Genomic DNA, 19,169 nt, shown 5'->3' with positions numbered 1-19,169 from the left:
TATTAAGATTCAAACTTCAAACTTTAGAATTATATTTCCCTCTAATTAAGTAGCATGCTGACCTTATTAGGCTGAGATCACTTTGACAAAATAATATTGATTATAAGCTTGAAAACCAAACTTATAGTTTATATAAACAACTTAAACTTTTCACATATTTGTTTGTGTACAAAAAATTGTACTTGCATATTTAAAATAATTATTATCCTACCATATTTAATAAATATTATATTTTACAAAAGGAATGATTTTTATGTATTATTAACTTATAAATAAATTTATACTATTAGTTTTTTAGTTGACAGAGGCATACATTATTTAAGAATTTATCAATAATTGCATGCAAGTCTTTAAATTTCTCTGGGTGAATATCAGTATAATTGTCGCCAATAATACTTAGAATCTGTTCAGAGGTAATTAACCTAGAATGATGGAATTTGTCACCTCACGAAGTTGACGAACTTCACTACTTCTGGTTCTTTTGAGTGAATAGTGAGAATTTGTAAAGACACTTTAATATTTAAGTTAAAATAAATTTTAGAAGTAAGATTTTGAGAATAAGATAAAATAAAATATTGAAAATAAGATATAAAAGATATAAATATAAAATTTAGTATTTTTGTATTTTATTTAGTGATAAAGTAGAATAAATTATAAAAATTTAATTTATTCTTTTTTTATTTAAAAAAAATTATAAAAAATTAATAAAAATAATGAACAAAAAATAAAAAATAAATTATGTTCTTTATTAGTGTTTTTGTGTATTTCTTATCAGAATGAATACAAAATATAATAATTCAGTGTCTTTAGAGATAATATCTCTATACATATTTCATCTGTCAAATACGATTTTGTATCTCAGTATTTCTGTTTCAGTGTCTTGTTCCTGTAAATAAACACAGTCTTAAGATTTGTGTGTGTCATACCGGGTGGAGTCTGAGCTCCCTTTTATAAATGTTTTTTCTTCCTCCAATCTTCTAAATGAAAAAAGATCATATGCGATTCGCATCCGAATTTAAATGCTGGCGAGGGATTTGAGGTGATCCAGAAAATTTCGGGTACTTGGTTCAAAGAAGACGAATTCGACTTGAGGGCCAAATCGTTCGTTGTTGGACTGCTAAGGCCGGAATCCCGAATCCGTAATAAAATCTAATTAAACTTTTTTATTCAAAAGTTTATCGCCTTTAGTTTGTCTCTTATACATTTCATTTGAAATCGAATTTAGAGTTCTATATTCAATTTTCACATGCTCTCCAAATACTATGTAAGGTTGATCCGATAAATTTAATAAATCCAACTAGAGGCAGAACTAGACTAATTATTTAAGAGGGTAATAATTTAAGTGGCAAAATAAATTTCTATTATTAAAAATGTATTTAGTAAAAAGTGTAAATTACATTCTATAATTTTTATGAAATATAAAAATTATATTTCAATTTAAAATAAAATATTTAAAATTTAGAACAATAATACTAGTATTATAACATCAATAATACAAAATTATAATTAATACTTTATCTATTCTGTTATTTATCTATATACAATATATGATTATGTGTCTTAGTTGTTAGTTTAATAGTTTTTTTTTATAATAGAAAGAACAGTAAAAATAGAATTGTTTTTTGGTAAAAAAAAAATGGAGGACCACTTGTTAAATTAGAATTTTTTTTAATCTACAAAAAAAAAAAGTAAGAGTTAAAGTCTCAAAGAGTAAAAGATAAAAAAGTTAAAGAGATTAAAAAAAAATAAAAATGTGCCACAAAAATAAAAGTATTTTTTTGAGTAGACGAGTAGATTGAAAAGATAATAAATTTATATTTCATTTTTTAAATAAATTAGATTACAATATTTTCTTAACACAAAATAAAGATGTTTAAATTTTTTCTTTTATGGATTTACACTATATTAGTAATGGATTGTATTTATAATTTAAAAATAAAACTGATTTTTTTTTTGAAAAGGGGACGGTATAATATAATTTAGGAGACTATTTCTATAAAAAATTATTTTTTATTGATAAAACTATAATTTAAAGGACCATTGTCTCTGAGAGTCTCTGTCTCTGTATCTAACGAATTTTTTTTAAGCATGACAAAAATCTTTAGTGGAGCGGACACTTGTGAAAATTTACCTGCTGTTGGGGGGCAGGTATGAGGGGTGTTTTCTACCGTGGAGACGGGAGATAGAGTCACGTATAATAAATGGGGAGGGGTGCGGGTAGAGGTCTCCGTCCCATGGAGACCCATTTAACCCCATTTGTATAAAAAGACAAAAATACCCCCGTATATATATATAATATATATGACTCATAAGAATTTTAGCCGTAAAAAATTCATAACTTCAGTGCTTCAACTTCACTGCTTCAGAGAGTTTCCTTTCTTCTCCTCTCCTTGTCAAACCTTCAGCCTCTCCTCTCCTGAACACCCCCGACCGCCACCTTCCACCCCCTCAGTGGCTCAATCACTCACCGCACTGTCAGTTTGTCACGCTCCCACCCCCTCCTGAACTCACTGTCAGTCCATCATGCTCACCGTCAAGCTCACCTCGTCTTTTTCTCCTCGTTGCGTCATCGTCGGTCGGTGTCTTCTCCTCGTCGGTCACCGCAGCAGGGAGTGCGTCTTCACGTCAGAGCCTCTTCACATCAGAGCCTCGCCGGGTCTTCTCGTCGTCTGCCACCTCCTACCCCTCACCGCCAAAATCCTCTCCTTTCACTTTCGAGGTCACTGGTCACCGAGGCAGCAGCATCGCGCCAGAGCATTTTCGCCATCTTCGCATTTCGTCGTCTTCGCGTCAGGGTCTCCTTGCCGTTAGAGCCTATTCGTCATCCAGCAAGATCGTCAGTTTTTTCGCTGTCTTCGCGTCAGAGACTCCTTAAAGTGATTTTGATTCAGTTAGCCCTAATTTATATTTCTGATTCTGATTTTTGTGATTTTGATTATGTTCTGATTGCTGTGGTACTTATTATGTTAATTATTTGTTGTAATTTTGATTCTGTTAACCCTAATTTATATTTCTGATTCTAATTGTTGTGATACTGATTATGTTAATTATTTGCTGTGATTTTGATTCTGTTAACCCTAATTATATTTCAAATTCTGATTGCTATAATTTTAATTATATTTCTCATTTTTTTTGTTTTTTTTAATTTTTTTCTTTTTTTTTAAATCTGCGGATACCCAAATTCCCGACAGATATAAAGTCCCCGTTATCCGACATAATGACTGGCTCAAATAACCATTTAAATTCACCGATGATGATGTTAAGCGATGCCTATTTGTAATATAATAAATTAAATAATGTGTAGTAGTCGTAGCTAAATGGTGGCGCAATAAAATAATAGTCGGTAGGTGAATTCTTTAAGTTTAGCTTAGAATGTTCAAATTCCATCTTCTAATTCTGCTGGTCTAATTTACAAGGTCAATGGTAAAAGTTTATGAATAAAGAATAAAAGTGGGGAAAGAAATAACGATTGGGCAAATAAATTAGAGATGAGCCAATCACTGTATGGGTCTTTTTCAACCGGGTTATGATGTTTACATTTATTGTTATTATTTTGTAGTAGACTAGTAGCATAGTGTCTAAGTGGCTAGCAAGCAAGAGATATTTTGTGTTTGTTTGGATGAAAAAAAAATGAAAGGAAAAAAATAAGAAGAAAGAAAATAAAAAAATAAAATTATTTGTATGTTATTTGGATGAAGAGAAAATAGATGAAAAGAAAATAAAGAGAAAATTTTCTTTTGTTTGGATAGAATAAAAAGTGAGAAGAAAGAAAATTATAATAATATAAAATTACATTAATATCATTATCTATATTATATGTAAATTATAATTTATTAATAATAAGGGATAAATGTGTAATTTTATTCACATTTACCACATTTTTCTTCATTTTCATCTCATTTGTGGGGAGAAATATTTTAGTGAGTCTATACTATTTTTTTCTTTCCATTCTATTTTCTCTTTTTATCCAAACAATACAAAATTTACTTTTTCATCTATTTTCTTTTCTTTTATTTTTTTTCCTTCAAATTTCATCAATCCAAATATTGTATAAAAGAGAAAAGTCAAAAAAAAATTTTAGTCAATTAATATTTGCTAATTTTAGGATTTAAAATATATAATTTAAAATAAAAAATAAAAAATTTATGATTTAGTTTTTAGTACCTAAAATAAACAAAATAATTTTAAAAAAAATTAATTAATAATGATTGAAAGAATTAGTTATCTAGCATCATTTATATTAAAAATATAAGACAATTACATGCTCTTCTTCTATTAGTGTTTACATTTCTCATGTTGTTTTAAAAAATTATTGTTATATCCATTGAATTCTTGAAGATTGATATTTTAATTATCGGATTAATAATTTCGTATCATGGTATTAAAACTAAATTTGACATTAAACTTAAGCTAAAATGTTTAAGCTTTAGTGTTTGGATTGAAAATCAAAATTGTTGGCTCTTTTTTTATCTAAATAATATTAATTTTTTTTTTTAAAATACGTATGATTTAAAGAAGAATCAAAATGTATAAGATGCATTTTGCGTAGACAAGGCATATATAGGGAAGGAAATAAGAGACTTGTAATAAATGAGCAATTATAAAATTAATTAGTTAATTTAGTAATTTAGAGTATTTGTATATTTATAAAGTTAATATTAAAGGGGTGTGTTACACATCCATGTAATTATATAATCAAATTGGCCGAATTGCAAATAAAGTCACGCGCATTAATGACTAGTGAAAATACGCGTCCGAAAATCCTTCGTTACTTCGTGCTCATTGTGAAAAAACGTTATTTCTTCCTTAACACGAAACTGTTACACGAAACCGCTCATTCTCTTCGAATCTCTCTCAAAATCACTCAAACTTCAGTCACGTTCTCTGCGAAAACCACTACTGGAGAAGAATCACGAGAAGATTTGGCAAGGAACAACTAAAAACGAACGAAAACAGCAACAGAGATTCGCCTTCCTCCTACTCCTCATTCTCCTCCTTCTTTTTCGCGTTCCTTCTTCTTCATGTGTTTTTCCTTATCTTCATTCTTTTGTTGTTTATTGCTGTTGTATTTTTTTTGTCTTTTCCTCTTTCTCTTCCTGGTGAAGAAGCAGTAGAAGGTGAGGAGGAAGAATTTTTAATTGTGTAGAGCAGAAATAAACTGAAATGGCCAACTCCACTGAATCGAACATCATTCATGTGCTGAATAAAATGTCATAAACATTTAATCATCAAGAAAAATATTTTTACATGCACAAGGACTCAATTGAACACACTAACAATCAAGTAAATTAAAATGAGCAACTCCACTGAACCGAGCAACATTCATGTGCTGAATAAAACGTCATAAACATTCAATCATCAAGAATAGCATTTTTCCATGCAAAAGAAGTTAAGTGAACATGTAACAATCAGGTGAACCGAAATGATCAACACCACTGAACCGAACACCAATCATGTACTGAATAAAACTTGAGAAGAAGAGGAAGAGGAAGAGGAAGAGGAAGAAGAACCTACGTGCGCGAATTTGAAAGAAGAAGGAGGAGGAGGAAGAGGAGGAGAAATACTATTCTTGTTGATTGAAAGTTGATCACCATTTATTCACCACATGAACATTGTTCGGTTCGGTAGCCTTTGTGATTTTGATTCACCAGATGAATGTTGTTCGGTTCGGTGGCTTCCTTTTACCTGTTCAGTGTTTAAGATTATTGTGATAGCATGCAGCAATCATTTCCTAGCTATCTCAACGTAATAACCTCATTCAACTGATTTGAGGTTGAATCATTTATTGTTTTCATTTAGAAGTGTAGATCGAAGAAGAAAATGAAGAAGAAGATGAACGACGGAGCTTATTACGTTAAATTCAATGCAGATCAATAATGAAGAATGCGAGCAGAGAAGAAAAATGCGAACAGAGGAGAACGACGAATTTTATTAGGTTGAAGAAGAAGAAGAACGAAAACGCGAGAAGAGAACAAGGTTTACATTGAGAAAGGTTTATCACGCAGCAGAAGGTATACGTTATATACGTTATATGAGGCGTGTGTATAATAAACGCGTAAGGGGGTTGAGGAGGCGTGTCTGATTGAAGTTACTTGGATAGCTTGGATGAAAAAATTACATGGATGTAGAGCTTTACTCAACATTAAATAAAATTTGATATTTTTATGAGTAGGATAAAATAGAGTAAAATTTAGAATTTTAGAGTGTAATTAGGGTTAAAAAACTTAGGGTTGAGAGATTTTTAACTCGCAAATAAAATACAGTAGAATTTTAATAAAATTTTTAACTTACGAGTAGAATTAGGGAAGGATCTACTCTAGTCTGCTCATTGCTAGCCCTAACTTTGAGTGGCTAAATATATTTTATATTTTAATATATATATATTTTAAATTACTAACTAATTTAGCGATTGATTTTTTTATATATGTCACGTAATGATAAATTTTTTACGTATAAGTAATGTAGTGATAATTTAACAGTAACATAGAAAGGTAATATTTTAAAATTACATAGGTATTCTAGTAATAATTAATAACCATCAAATAAAATAATTTTAGAATATGTAAATTATTTTTTTTATTATTTTTCAAATATGAACATAAATAAAATAGTGATTTTAGAATCGAGATGAAAGATCACGTTCTTAGAGGCGAATAAAATTAATGAAGTGTGAGATGGTACACAAAATAACAATTATTATTACAAGACTACGGAACCCCAATACCAGGGGATTCAAATTTTAGAACACATTGAAACGTGGTAATTCACGTGACATGATCGAAATCAAGCATGGTAATTTGGTAACTGATTGCTAATAAGGAAATTAAGATACCATTACTGCATGCTGACAAAAAACTGCTACCACATACAGAGAGAGAATGTGGGTACCCATCTCAAAGGGAGCCGAAATTGTGCTGTCCTTTTAATTTCATATTTATTATTTAATATAACTCATTAAAATTTATTTCTTACCAAATATTAGGGGAACGATTTAAAAATTATTAATCAATATTTAACTAATTTTTTATTTTTATACTATTAAATTTTAATATTTAAAATTTAAAATTTAAAATTTAATATTTAAAATTTAAAATATTAATCAAATATTTATTAAAAATAATAAATTTTGTTAGCCATGTAATGTAACAATAAATATAGCCATTTTTATTTATGTGATGTCTTTTTTTAAAAAAAAATTTATGCAAATATACAATCTGAAAAAATCAAGTATAATTGTATGTAGGACAATATTATAAAAAATAAGAGTGACAATAATATGTTTCAAAATAGTTTATATATACTTGTGAATACTAAAATGAATACTAATACAACTATTCTATTTAAAGAAAAATAATAATGTCATTTTCTTTTTTATAATATCAATTTATACATGACTCTTGCATTGTATATTTATATAAATTAATAAAAATATAATATTATTAAAGTAATAATATTAGAAAGAAAAAATAGTTTATATTTATTTTATTTAGTATTTATTTATAAAAATAAATATTAAATAACATAAATTTAGACTATTTTAACTGATTTTTTATTTATTGTATCCTAAATATTAAAATGAGAGTGATAATATTGATTTCTTATATATTATTATTATTAGAGTTTAACTATTATATATCTTTAAAATACATGTTAAGGTTATTATTAGTAAAAATATTATTAGTCTTATCTGACAAAATAAATTCTCATCTTCGTTTGATAAAATGGCCAAATTATTAATATATTACTATAGATGTTAGGTCATTTTATCAAACAAGACTAATATTTGAAAATTTATTTTGACAAAAACGAAAAACTAAAATCTATTTTATCAAAATTAAAATTTTTTCAGGTGTGTGACGATAAATTATTATTATTATTATTTGAAATTTCTATTTTTCTCTTTCACATCGTGTGGATGCATTGTTGTGGCAAAGCTGTGACCTTTTCTTCTGTTTTCTTCGCTGACAATCTCATTCATTCATTCATTTTTCACTTTCTTTTCTTCTCTGCGCCCTCTGCAACCCAAAAAGCTGCTTCTGATTCTCTTTCCGCTTCTCCATTCCCCAAAACCAAACACCTTCTTCTTGATTCATCAGCTTTTCTATTTCTTTCCCTGCTTCCTTTTCCCCCTTTTTTTTTTATTTTGTTTTCTTTTCTTCTCTGTCTCATTGTGTATCTAAACAGAACTTCATGTTATTCTCCCATTGATGTAAAATTTTGAGCTTTGTAATTTCCTTTCGTTTTCTCTTTTGGCTGCGCTTTTGTTAAAGAGCTTCTGTTTAATTTGATTAAACAGAAGCTCTTTTGTTGTGTTTTTAATTTTATTCTTGTATTTTGTTTGTGTTGATCTCTCTTCGGAGAGTAATTTAAGAGAAAAAAAAGAAAAACAAGGAGCTTAGGTTGAAGCTCTGGATCTGAATTGTGATGGAGGAAGAAAAGCAGAAGATTCAAAACCGTGTTGTTGTTGTTGACGATGCAGTTGAGTTGAAGTGCAGCTACATGCAGAAGTTCAGGCTCTATGAAACTCGCTCGGTATATGATGATTCTCTATAACCTTTCAATATTTCAATTCGTATATGCATTTTTCTTACTTCGTCTTTTGACCATGATCTACCTATGGCGTTGTTTTTCTTTTTCTTTTCTTTTCTATAACCGTGTTTCTCTCTGTTTGTTTCTTAAAGATGCTGTAATCTCTCTCTCTCTCTCTCTCTCTCCAAATTCATGTTTTCCTAATCAAATGGATTTGTATTTTCTTTCTCTATGAGCAGTTTTGTTTTTGTGTTTTTTGAATTGGGATTTTGATGCTTCCTGTTTATTAAGGTGTGATTCATGAGTTGTTGTGTATGTGAAATCTGAGAATTTTCACAAGATGACATTGATCTGGATTTTTATGCTTCTGATTGGTTTCCATAATTGTGATTTGTTTTTTCATTTATAATTTTCATGATGTATGTCATTGATGCTATATGATTTTCAAATGATTCTGTAGCAAATAGCTTATGGCTTGTGAATTCGTGTATTCTATTTGACCTTGTTCGCTAGCTTCGTGTTCATTTTCGCTGAATATGTCCTTTTCAATTTTGTGTGATGGATGATTAAATATATTAACATAATTGTCACTTTGATTTTATTAGCACTAAATTCAATTGGCTTCGCAGTGAAAGCTGCCTGTGATATCTAGTGATTGTGTTTATGCCAATACTTGACCTTTTTTACTATGCTCTTCTTAAAAGGGAAACTAGGGCTCTTTCTTTCTGTTCTTTCATCAATTGCATGAATCTGGTCCTATATAGTAATGTTTTCTTGCTAATCAAAATAGTAATTTTTGCTAATTTTGGAATTTTATATTGCTGACCTTTGTTATTAGAAGGATTGCCACTACTTGTCCTTTTCAGGAAAAAATTGAGTAGTCATGCGAATATTATCTGGAAATTTTGATGAAGTTGGGGCAAAATCCAAAAGAAGGCCCAAAACAGTTGAATTAAACCCACACATCATTCCTTCTTTAGAAAGTGAAACCTAAAAGGCAAAAATTGATAGTCACATCCTTAAATTTGACTTTACCTTAATCTTCAGCATTTGTCACCTTCATCTATCTCTCTCACTTTTTATGTTTGTTTTTTCCTCACCTATTCTATGCTTAGGGGCAGAATTCATAGTGTTCTAGATAGATATCAAGCATTCTTTCTCTCATCAGCTAACATAATGATAAGCTGTTGGTTTGTTTCTTGCAAGACAAGCAATTGTAGCTTCTTTACAAAATCATCTGGTATAATTTTGTACTTATATGTTTAAATTCTTAGAAAAGTTGGTGGACTGCAACAATTATTGTTGTAATCTGAAGTTTGTTTCAACTTTTTTACTGTTACTTTTAACGCTATTCATTCACATTAGAAAAACCACTTGTAATCTAAAGTTTTGCGTTAATATGGAGTGATATTTATAGCAAAGCTACATCTTTCCATTTCTTTAATACATTAATAGCTGTGATGTACTTTTTCCTTTTAAGAATATCATCCTTCTTAATTTGTCTATGACTCTATGCACATTATACATGTATAGGGCAATGTTGCAGTGTTCTTATTATTATTCTTTTTTACATGCAGAACTTTTATATGATCGAAGCAGAACCTCATGGGGGGTCTTGAAGATTGACAGATTGGATCCAACAGAACTAAACATCACTGAAGATTTGACAGTGTACTCAGAAATTGAGTGTTGTGACCTTCTAAGGCGCATACACGAAGGAAACAAGTCAACAGGGGGACTGAAGTTTGTTACAACTTGTTATGGAATCATTGGTAATTGAATCTTCTATCATCTTCTTCATATGAACAAAATTGTTATTATGGTCTTGTGTCCCAAAATACTGGCTATAATAATTAAGGTTTCCGTCATCTTATTATATATTTTTTTTTATCTAGGATTTGTCAAATTTCTTGAGCCATACTACATGCTTCTCATAACAAAGCGAAGGAAAATTGGCACAATATGTGGGCACACTATATATGGTATCGCAAAGAGCGAAATGGTTCCAATCCCACATCCTACTGTGCGATCCAAAATGGCATATTCTAAGGATGAAAACAGGTCTTTAGTCAATTTTGCATGAAATTGTAATACGTCTATAGCACATATAAAGAGACATCTGAGTGTAGCATTGAGAACTATACCCTGTGGTTTGTACATAGTTGAGAGTTATGTTATAAATTGTGGGTTTTCATTTGTGTTCATTATGTTGTGTAGTGAAAACATTCTGTTAGAACATCATATTTTAGCTTTGTTGAATTCTACAGTTTGGTTTCCTTTATCTGTTCCTTAGTTTTTGTTTTTGTTTTATTTTTTTATTGTACCATATATGTTGATTGTCTCTCTTCAGTGTGTATGCACAATGTGGGCTTCCTCAGGTCAACCCTATCATCTTTCTGTGGTACTCTCTAATTGTCTCTTTTGAAGTAGAAATGATAATACTTCTTCAAGATTTCCAAGTCGTGTAGTTTGTTTAGTGTATACCTCCATCATCCGTTTCATGTTATACATTTATTGTCAGTTCATTTCCTGCAAATGTACAGGGGCAATCTTCATTGCTGTTATGATGTAAATGTAACTTTTTGAGTGAGACAAGGTATTGCCAGGGTTTCACTCAGGAGATGGCTTTCGTTTCCTTTTGTATCTTTTTTCAATACTGTTGGTTATAGTTAATTGCTTAACAATTTTATTTTATAACTATTTGTTTTCATTTTTATTTAGTCATATAATAATCCATCTTATTAATGGGCTTTACTTTTCTTCTCTTGTGACTTAGATACAAGAAGCTTCTGTGCAGTGTGGATCTTACGAAGGACTTCTTTTTCAGCTACTCATACAATGTCATGTTTAGTCTTCAAAGGAACTTAACTGATCATAATACAACAGGACAGTCACTTTATGAAACACTGTTTGTTTGGAATGAGTTTTTGACTCGTGGAGTCAGGAATAATCTCCAGAATGCTTCCTGGACAGTTGCCTTAGTTTATGGCTTTTTTAAACAGGTACACAACAGATTCCCCTTTTGGCTAATGGATATGTTTAGTTTTTATCTTCTATAGATTAATTTCGTTGTACTTTATCAGCAATATTAATTTCATTTGAAATGTCTAGTTTTTACCATATGTAACTTTGTATATGCTATTGCTGGCATTTTATGTGATAAGAGTTAATGCTGCAATCATTAAACCATGGATTAGTAGTATTCACACAAAATGATAATTTAATGTAGGCAGTATTTTTTATCGCTGTATTGGTGTCATCAAGCCTCTCCTATAAGTGCTAGAAAGAAATGCTAGAAATATCTATTCCTCATAAAAGGTTATGCATTTTCTTGTTGACAGTTGTTCATTTATGGCATGCTGTGTAGGTCAAACTTTCTATTTCTGGCAGGGATTTTCACTTGACTATCATTGCTAGGCGCTCGCGGCACTATGCTGGGACAAGGTTTGTACTTTTCCAATCCTTTATATGAGTTTGTCACATGATAAAGCTACATTCTGTTTCAATTCTTTACACTTGCAGTCCTTGAAGATATACATCTGCTTTTGTTTACATTTTAATTTTTCTAATTGAGGTTTTTTTACTGGTTTCTGCCAAGTACTTCAATCCATGAAATTCATGTAAACGGGTGATTTATCACCCAGAAACTTGGCATTTTCCTGCAAATTTTGGCATTTTTATCTTACTTATTTCTTGACATATTCCTTGCTTGCTGTATCTTGTGATGCAGATATCTAAAACGAGGAGTGAATGAAAAGGGAAGAGTTGCTAATGATGTTGAGACAGAGCAGATAGTTTTTGCAGATGCCCGTGATGGAAGCCCGATGAAAATAAGTTCCGTGGTGCAGATCCGGGGTTCAATCCCTCTGTTCTGGTCTCAAGAAGCCTCTCCATTGAACATAAAACCTGACATTATATGTATGATATGGAAGCAACTATTCTCTGCTTGTTATGGCTTGATTGTTGTGTAATTTTTTCTGAGAGCTTTTTTGCTTCTTTTTTCTTTTTCTAGTATCAAAGAAGGACAACACCTTTGAAGCCACAAGGCTTCATTTTGAAAATCTTGTTAAGAGATATGGAAATCCAATTATCATATTGAACTTGATTAAGGTAGGCAGCTTCCCATTTCTAATGAACAGTTAGGAATATTGAATTTCTCGGTTGTGTCTAACCTCTAAACTAGAATGTTTTCTGATTTTCATTTTTTTTTGTTCAAGACACATGAGAAGAAGCCACGAGAAACTATTCTGCGAGCCGAGTTTGCTAATGCTGTTAGGTCTATCAACAAAAATATGAAAGGGGAAAATCGACTGAGGTTCCTCCATTGGGATTTGCATCGACACTCAAGACGGTAACTTGCTCTTCTCTCCAACCGTTTCAGTTTTTTATTCTTGGGTGTTATTTTGACTTTATTGGATCAATTACTTCAGCAGCAAAGCTACTAATGTGTTGACCCAACTGGGGAAAGTGGCTGCATATGCGTTGAAGCTGACTGGTGTCTTCTACTGTTCCCTGACACCAAACTTGACACCAGAGGGACTGTTCCAATATTCCTTCACAGGGTATGTTCTATAACAGCACTTTGGATGCTGTTTGCTGATGTATTTTCCCATTGAACTACTTTTTATATATTTTGATGATTTATTAGATGATCTTTGTATTAAGCAATAACCAGGAATTTTTCTGCTTGTCTCTGCAGCAGTTAATAATTGCTTTTTGTTTGAAGTACTAGTTAATAATTTTATTGGTGATTTTATTTAATATAATGCAGGAATAAGAATTCCATTGGTAACTCTCTGACAAAACAAGCTAGCATGGACAAGGATGTTGATAGGGAAGCAGAAGTTAATAATTGTTACTATAGTGGTGATGAGAACAAAGAGTACAGTGTCAGACCCGAGATGCTTCAAGCTGGGGTCTTAAGAACGAATTGCATAGACTGCTTGGATCGTACTAATGTTGCTCAATATGCTTATGGACTAACTGCACTTGGACGCCAGCTGCAAGTTTTAGAATTCAGTGAATCCCCATATATTGATCTTGATAACTCTTTGGCGAAGGAATTAATGGCAGTCTATGAGTCCATGGGTGACACATTAGCTTTTCAATATGGGGGCTCTGCAGCGCATAATAAGGTAACCTTTCCAACCTTTGGGCTTCATGAATTATGAAGTCCAGTATGGGATCAAAAGTCGTGTGCATGATGACAGGATCTACTGTCAAGGATCAACTATTCGAAAAGCTTAAGCTGTTAAGTGAAGACCTGCGAATGATTCTTAAATCTAACATTCTGCTTCATGCAAGAGCCAAATGGCCCTGAAGCATGGACAATGCACAGGATCACCTTCCTTGTGCTGAAATCTAACTTTTATATAGGGGTGAGGACAACCAAATTCATGAGTCACGACCATCTGTTCATAAAGACCAACTTTCCAAAGGCTTAAGTTTTTAGGTGAAGGTTCATGAATGACTTCTCTATCTAACATCTACATCTTACTTTTTACATCAATTTAAAATGACATATGTTAACCTATTGTTGAAAGCATGTTGCTTTTATTATGTTCCTAGGAAGGGTCCATGTTCTGATGAAAGCATGCCTTATCTTGCTAGGGCATGTATTTCATTCACAAGCTTCTGATGTAGGGTTTTATTTGTTGCATGTCTTGGTAGTTTATGGATGTAGTTATTGCTCTCACAATTAGTAGAATTTCTCATGCATCTTTTTCATCAAGATATAAAAACATATATCCCTAACTCTTTTTTTACCATAATAAATTTGAAAATGCAAGTATTCAGTGTCAAAATGGTATTTCATATCTTAGGAAAATGAGTTATTGGCAATAAGACCCCTAATAATAATAATATCTTTCGAGTAGAGTTGGTGATAGTCATGGGTCCTGTTGTTTAATTGTCATTTGATTGTTGTGGGCCTTGTGGCATTTGGTTGGGGCCACCTTTTAGTCAATGCAATGCATAGTGGTGCATGGTATTTGGTGCTTCACTCTTAAGTAGCCACGAATGTTGTGCATAGTACATCCTGTCTTCTCAATGTATGGCCTTTCTTCTCAGCATCTGACTCAAGAAGTGGAGATCTTAATTATTGGTATTTCTGCAAGGTTTCCACTACATCATGTGCACCCTAAACGACCTATTCGTATTCGCATTGTCTCGAATTGTGTAGGAGGGGGTTGGGTGGAAAATGACCTCATTAGCTTGACTCTAGGATTGTTCCTAGCGCTTGATGCAATGCATGATAGTTGTAGCGATCTGCACCTTATGTAATGAACTTGCCTCTTACTCTTCCTATTTTCTCTTGATCTTTCTGTACAGATATTTTCTGAGAGAAGAGGTCAATGGAAGGCGGCAACACAATCCCAAGAATTTCTTCGAACTCTGCAGCGCTATTACAACAACACATATGCCGATGGTGATAAACAAAAAGCAATCAACATGTGAGTCAAATTAGAGCCCATTTTTTAAAAGTATATTTACATAACCATTTCCTTAATAAATTTGGTGTAACATTAGTTATTTATATATTTATGGAGAAAACAATCAATTTGGTCCTTAAGTTTTCACCTGCTAATCAATTTGATTCATGAGTTTTATAATCGTTAGTATACCATGTCAATATGCCACACGAAACTTGATGGTCAATCCCGCTAACTTGATTCTCAGTTATAAAACTTGGGAACAAATTGATAAGTTTTCAAACTCTGCGATGAAATTGATTAGCAGGCGAAAACTACAGGACCAAATTGATTGTTATATCGATATGCATGCTATTTACATTGGGATGAATTAACTTATGTCGTATTTGATACTGTTTTTCTTGTCAGATTTTTGGGGCATTTTCAGCCACACCAGGGAAAACCGGCATTGTGGGAGCTAGATTCAGATCAACATCTCACTGTTGGAAAGCGTGGTGCATTCCCGGAAGATGAAAATGTCAGGTATATAATGGGTTGTTTAGTTACACGATTTTTTTGGTGTTATCATGATTAGGGAAGCATCTGAAGGAGAAGTGTGTATCATCTGTATTTTTTTCATCCCATTAGAGGTGAAGGATTTCACATGACCTTGTAAATATTTCATTCCAAAGAAGCTACCCAAGTACATGAGAATACACTTTATCTGTCCCTCAAGGATTTATTAAATAAAAATATATTAAACCTTGCCTGGGCAGGGGGTCTATAATGCTATTCTTTTATTATGGTAGGCCAACTATTAGACGATCACTTTCCGATGGTAACATTAAGGACAGCACAATTAGGGACTTGAATGTCACAAATTGTCAGCAGTCGTCTAACATACCTGACAAGCATCGTCATTCAGAGTCCACCCCAGACATCTTTACCTGTGGAAGTGCTATATGTCATTGCAGGTATCATAATTGACCTTTTTCATAATGCAAAAATCTCATAGCCATGTTTAGACACTGGGGATTTATACTGAATAGCTGTCTGTTTGCCAAATATTTGAGTTTCTAAATTCTAATAGAAGTTTCCATTTGTAACTTCTTTAGTTCAAATTGCATTTAAACAATTATCTTCCTTCTTGATTGTTTGGTGAAAAACTGAATTATTGAGAAGCTTTTCGGGATTTCTCATATAATATTGATAAGGTTGTCTAATGCAGTCATTGATTGATCCTATTGTGATTTTATGCAAGACATCAAAATCTTCTAACTGTTGTGTTTATCAATATCATACAGGCTTATATATGGGGGAATGGTCAAGGACCAGTATTGCGACACTGATCACATTTGTTATGATGAACATGGAGACTGCTCCAACTTCGTAGATTTGGACTGGCTTTCATCTTCTGGAAACTCTTGTGAAGAGGAATTACTTGAAAGGTAGTTCTAAAACTTTGATCAGTGCTTGCTGATATACATATGTCATATTCTTGCCACTTTTCTTTCACTTAACGATTCAAAATGTGGTCATCAAATCTTGATCAATCATAGAGGGGTTCTGAGAACGAGGAGATACTTTTGTCATAGCATAACTAAATTTCAATTCCTTTGGGAGGTTCATCTATGAATTGAAAATAAAATAAATAACCAGTGAGGAACTAAAGTCCTGTCAGCTTTTTGTTTATGCAATACTCAGATCTCATGCAATTATGGGGAGGAATATTTTGACCTTGGAAGAGAAAATAAAGAGGGAGGGAAGACATTTATTAGCAAACGTTAAGGTTTCCAGCCAGTGGTATATATAGAAAACTTCACTCATCTCCTGCTATTAGCATTTTAATGAAACAAATTTATTTGTCATGAGAAAGTTACTGAATTCTAGTTTATTATCTTTCAGCTTTATGCTGGAGGAATTCTCAGGAGGATATTGATTTATTTATTTATTTTTCTATAACTGAATTTGGGGATTGGTTTGGACTTTCCATGTCTAGTGTCAATTGACGCGGTTATAGTGGATTGTCATTAAAATTGACCCTATCTTCGAATAATAATTTGTTTGATTGTGATGATTGACCAACTACCTTTTTTTTTATTATGACTACAGGTCAACCAGCATCTCATCAGAGAATATTGTTAATGAGCTAAGAACTGAGATAAATACATCTGCTAGTGACTCTGGATCCAGCATGAAGGTTAGCATGCATTGTTATGTCGAGATTTATCACACAATATCATAATTTCCTTTAATTCATGAAATATTTATATTAACGAGTTATTGTCGATTAAAAGAAAAAGAAATAATTTTCATAGCATTTCATTCCCTAGTTATTAATACTCACCAGTCACCAATGAGTTTTTCCTAAAATTGTAGTTCGAACATCAACTAGATACTGCACATTTATTATCACAGTTTGTGCTGGACTAAGAAGTTCAAGGTCTTTGTTTTGTTGTATATTCATCTTTTTTCCTAGCTTTATTTGATCTTCATCCACCATCTGTGTTAAACTCGCTTCTCATAATCTAGCCATGGTTTTTACCATCAAGGGTATGCCGGGGATGATAATAGAGAAAAAAAAATTTCATTGACAGGTTTTTATGTGTAAATATACACCAACCAAGCTCATCTATAAAAAGTTTCACCCCATTTTAACCACCAACCCAAGTTTGACCTCTCAGTTTTTTTTTCTTGGACTGTAACCTATGAAGCATTTTGTTATTAATATCAAAGTAAAATTCTTCTAACGATGTGAGAACCTGATTCATGTGCATAAAGTTGACACTGAAAATAGGAATTAAATTATGTTTTTAACGTGTTTCAGGGGAGGCAGAGTGTGGAAGAGCTCCATAAACAAGGCAAATATTCTGAAAGCTTTGAACGATGGGTAAATTATGGAGAGATGCTTGTTTGAGACCACTGATGTCATTAGTCATGACCTCCATCATCCCCATCCGAAGGATGTGGGTTCTTGACTTTGCTGTACAGAAAAAAAATAAAAATAAAGGGTAAGATATCATCCTAAAGAATAATATATAATATAGAAGTGACAACAGCTGAGAGAAGCTGATTTTTTTGAAAGGGCACTTTGGTAGCAATTTCTATAATTTTTAGTTTTTTACCTAAAATGGAGCGTCTATGTGGGAGGTAAATGTAGATGTCAATAGGTAAATTCATTTTTCTACCTTCCATTAAGTCCTGTTAGGTGCATATTCCTGGGATAATCATGGAACCGTGTATATAAATTTTCATTTTTCAAAATTAAAGAGAGAAACATGATAGATTATGCTCGGATTATTATCAGTGGTTTTACGGGTGAATTTTCTTTATTTCAGTAGAAACAAGATGATTATAAGAAAATATTTTTGGTGAACTAACTAATTTTCTGAATATTTGTAGAAATAAAATAATTAAATCTTTAAAGTACTTTCAGAAATACTAGTAGATGCACTGGCGACTCTTCCAGCATAACATGTCTTCAAAGGATACTATTTTCCTTCCATTCGAATTTTAAAATTAAAAATACGAAAGATTAGTTTGAGTTGGCTAATAATGTAGTTGGCTTCCTAGACTTTTTCTTTAACAAAATTATAATCCCACTATAGGAATAATATTTTGATATCAAACATCAGCCAATTTTCATACGGGATCTCAATCAATTAGTTATAAAATTTTTGTGCTTGCTCAATAATTTTGAAATACATGTCTTTCTTTGAATTTTCGATTTTTTTTCTAGGAATGCAAATTATAAAATAAAAACAAAAAACATTCTTCATGAATCATTTCAACGGTATCAATAATCAAACCAATTGAATTTGGATCGTTTCTTAAGTCAAAATAATCAATTATTATTCACATAACCTTTCACTATGATCATCACGTTAAAAAGACTGCTTGCATGACTTTCGAATGTTTCTTTTATAGTTTTATCAGAATGTTTCATTTATTGGAGTTTTGGATTTTTAATACTAGATATTTCATATGTTTCTTTTATAGTTTTAGCCCAAGTTTACAATTGGTACATTTTTCTTTGGCCCAGTACAAAAAAAACTTATTACATGATTTTTTTAATAATAAAATAAATATCGACAGTTGCTAAAAAAAGCGGTGATGATCACCTTATCTCTCTCAAGGAGAATCTTCCTCTCTTAAGAAGTGTCTTTAGTTCATCTTTCATTCTCTACGGCAATTTGTTTTCTTTACTCTCAAGAAGGCGATCAGTCTATC

General features: G+C 31.6%; 1 protein-coding gene across 1 annotated transcript; it reads left to right on the top strand.

Annotated features, from left to right (window-relative positions):
• Positions 1 to 7,925: 7,925 nt before the first annotated feature.
• LOC107464858 (phosphoinositide phosphatase SAC2-like) lies at positions 7,926 to 18,239 on the top strand. The gene is given in 17 exon segments (XM_052253670.1): positions 7,926 to 8,532; positions 10,107 to 10,137; positions 10,140 to 10,301; positions 10,425 to 10,590; positions 11,306 to 11,531; positions 11,897 to 11,973; positions 12,260 to 12,447; positions 12,542 to 12,639; positions 12,747 to 12,880; positions 12,960 to 13,091; positions 13,301 to 13,664; positions 14,860 to 14,981; positions 15,369 to 15,482; positions 15,749 to 15,913; positions 16,244 to 16,387; positions 17,052 to 17,139; positions 17,767 to 18,239. Coding segments are annotated over 17 exon segments (2,409 nt in total). The 5' UTR covers positions 7,926 to 8,424; the 3' UTR covers positions 17,857 to 18,239.
• Positions 18,240 to 19,169: the final 930 nt, after the last annotated feature.

This window comes from Arachis duranensis, chromosome 9 (genome assembly GCF_000817695.3).
Source record: "Arachis duranensis cultivar V14167 chromosome 9, aradu.V14167.gnm2.J7QH, whole genome shotgun sequence".
Taxonomy (NCBI): domain Eukaryota; kingdom Viridiplantae; phylum Streptophyta; class Magnoliopsida; order Fabales; family Fabaceae; genus Arachis; species Arachis duranensis.
This window is presented reverse-complemented; position numbering and strand designations above follow the sequence as displayed.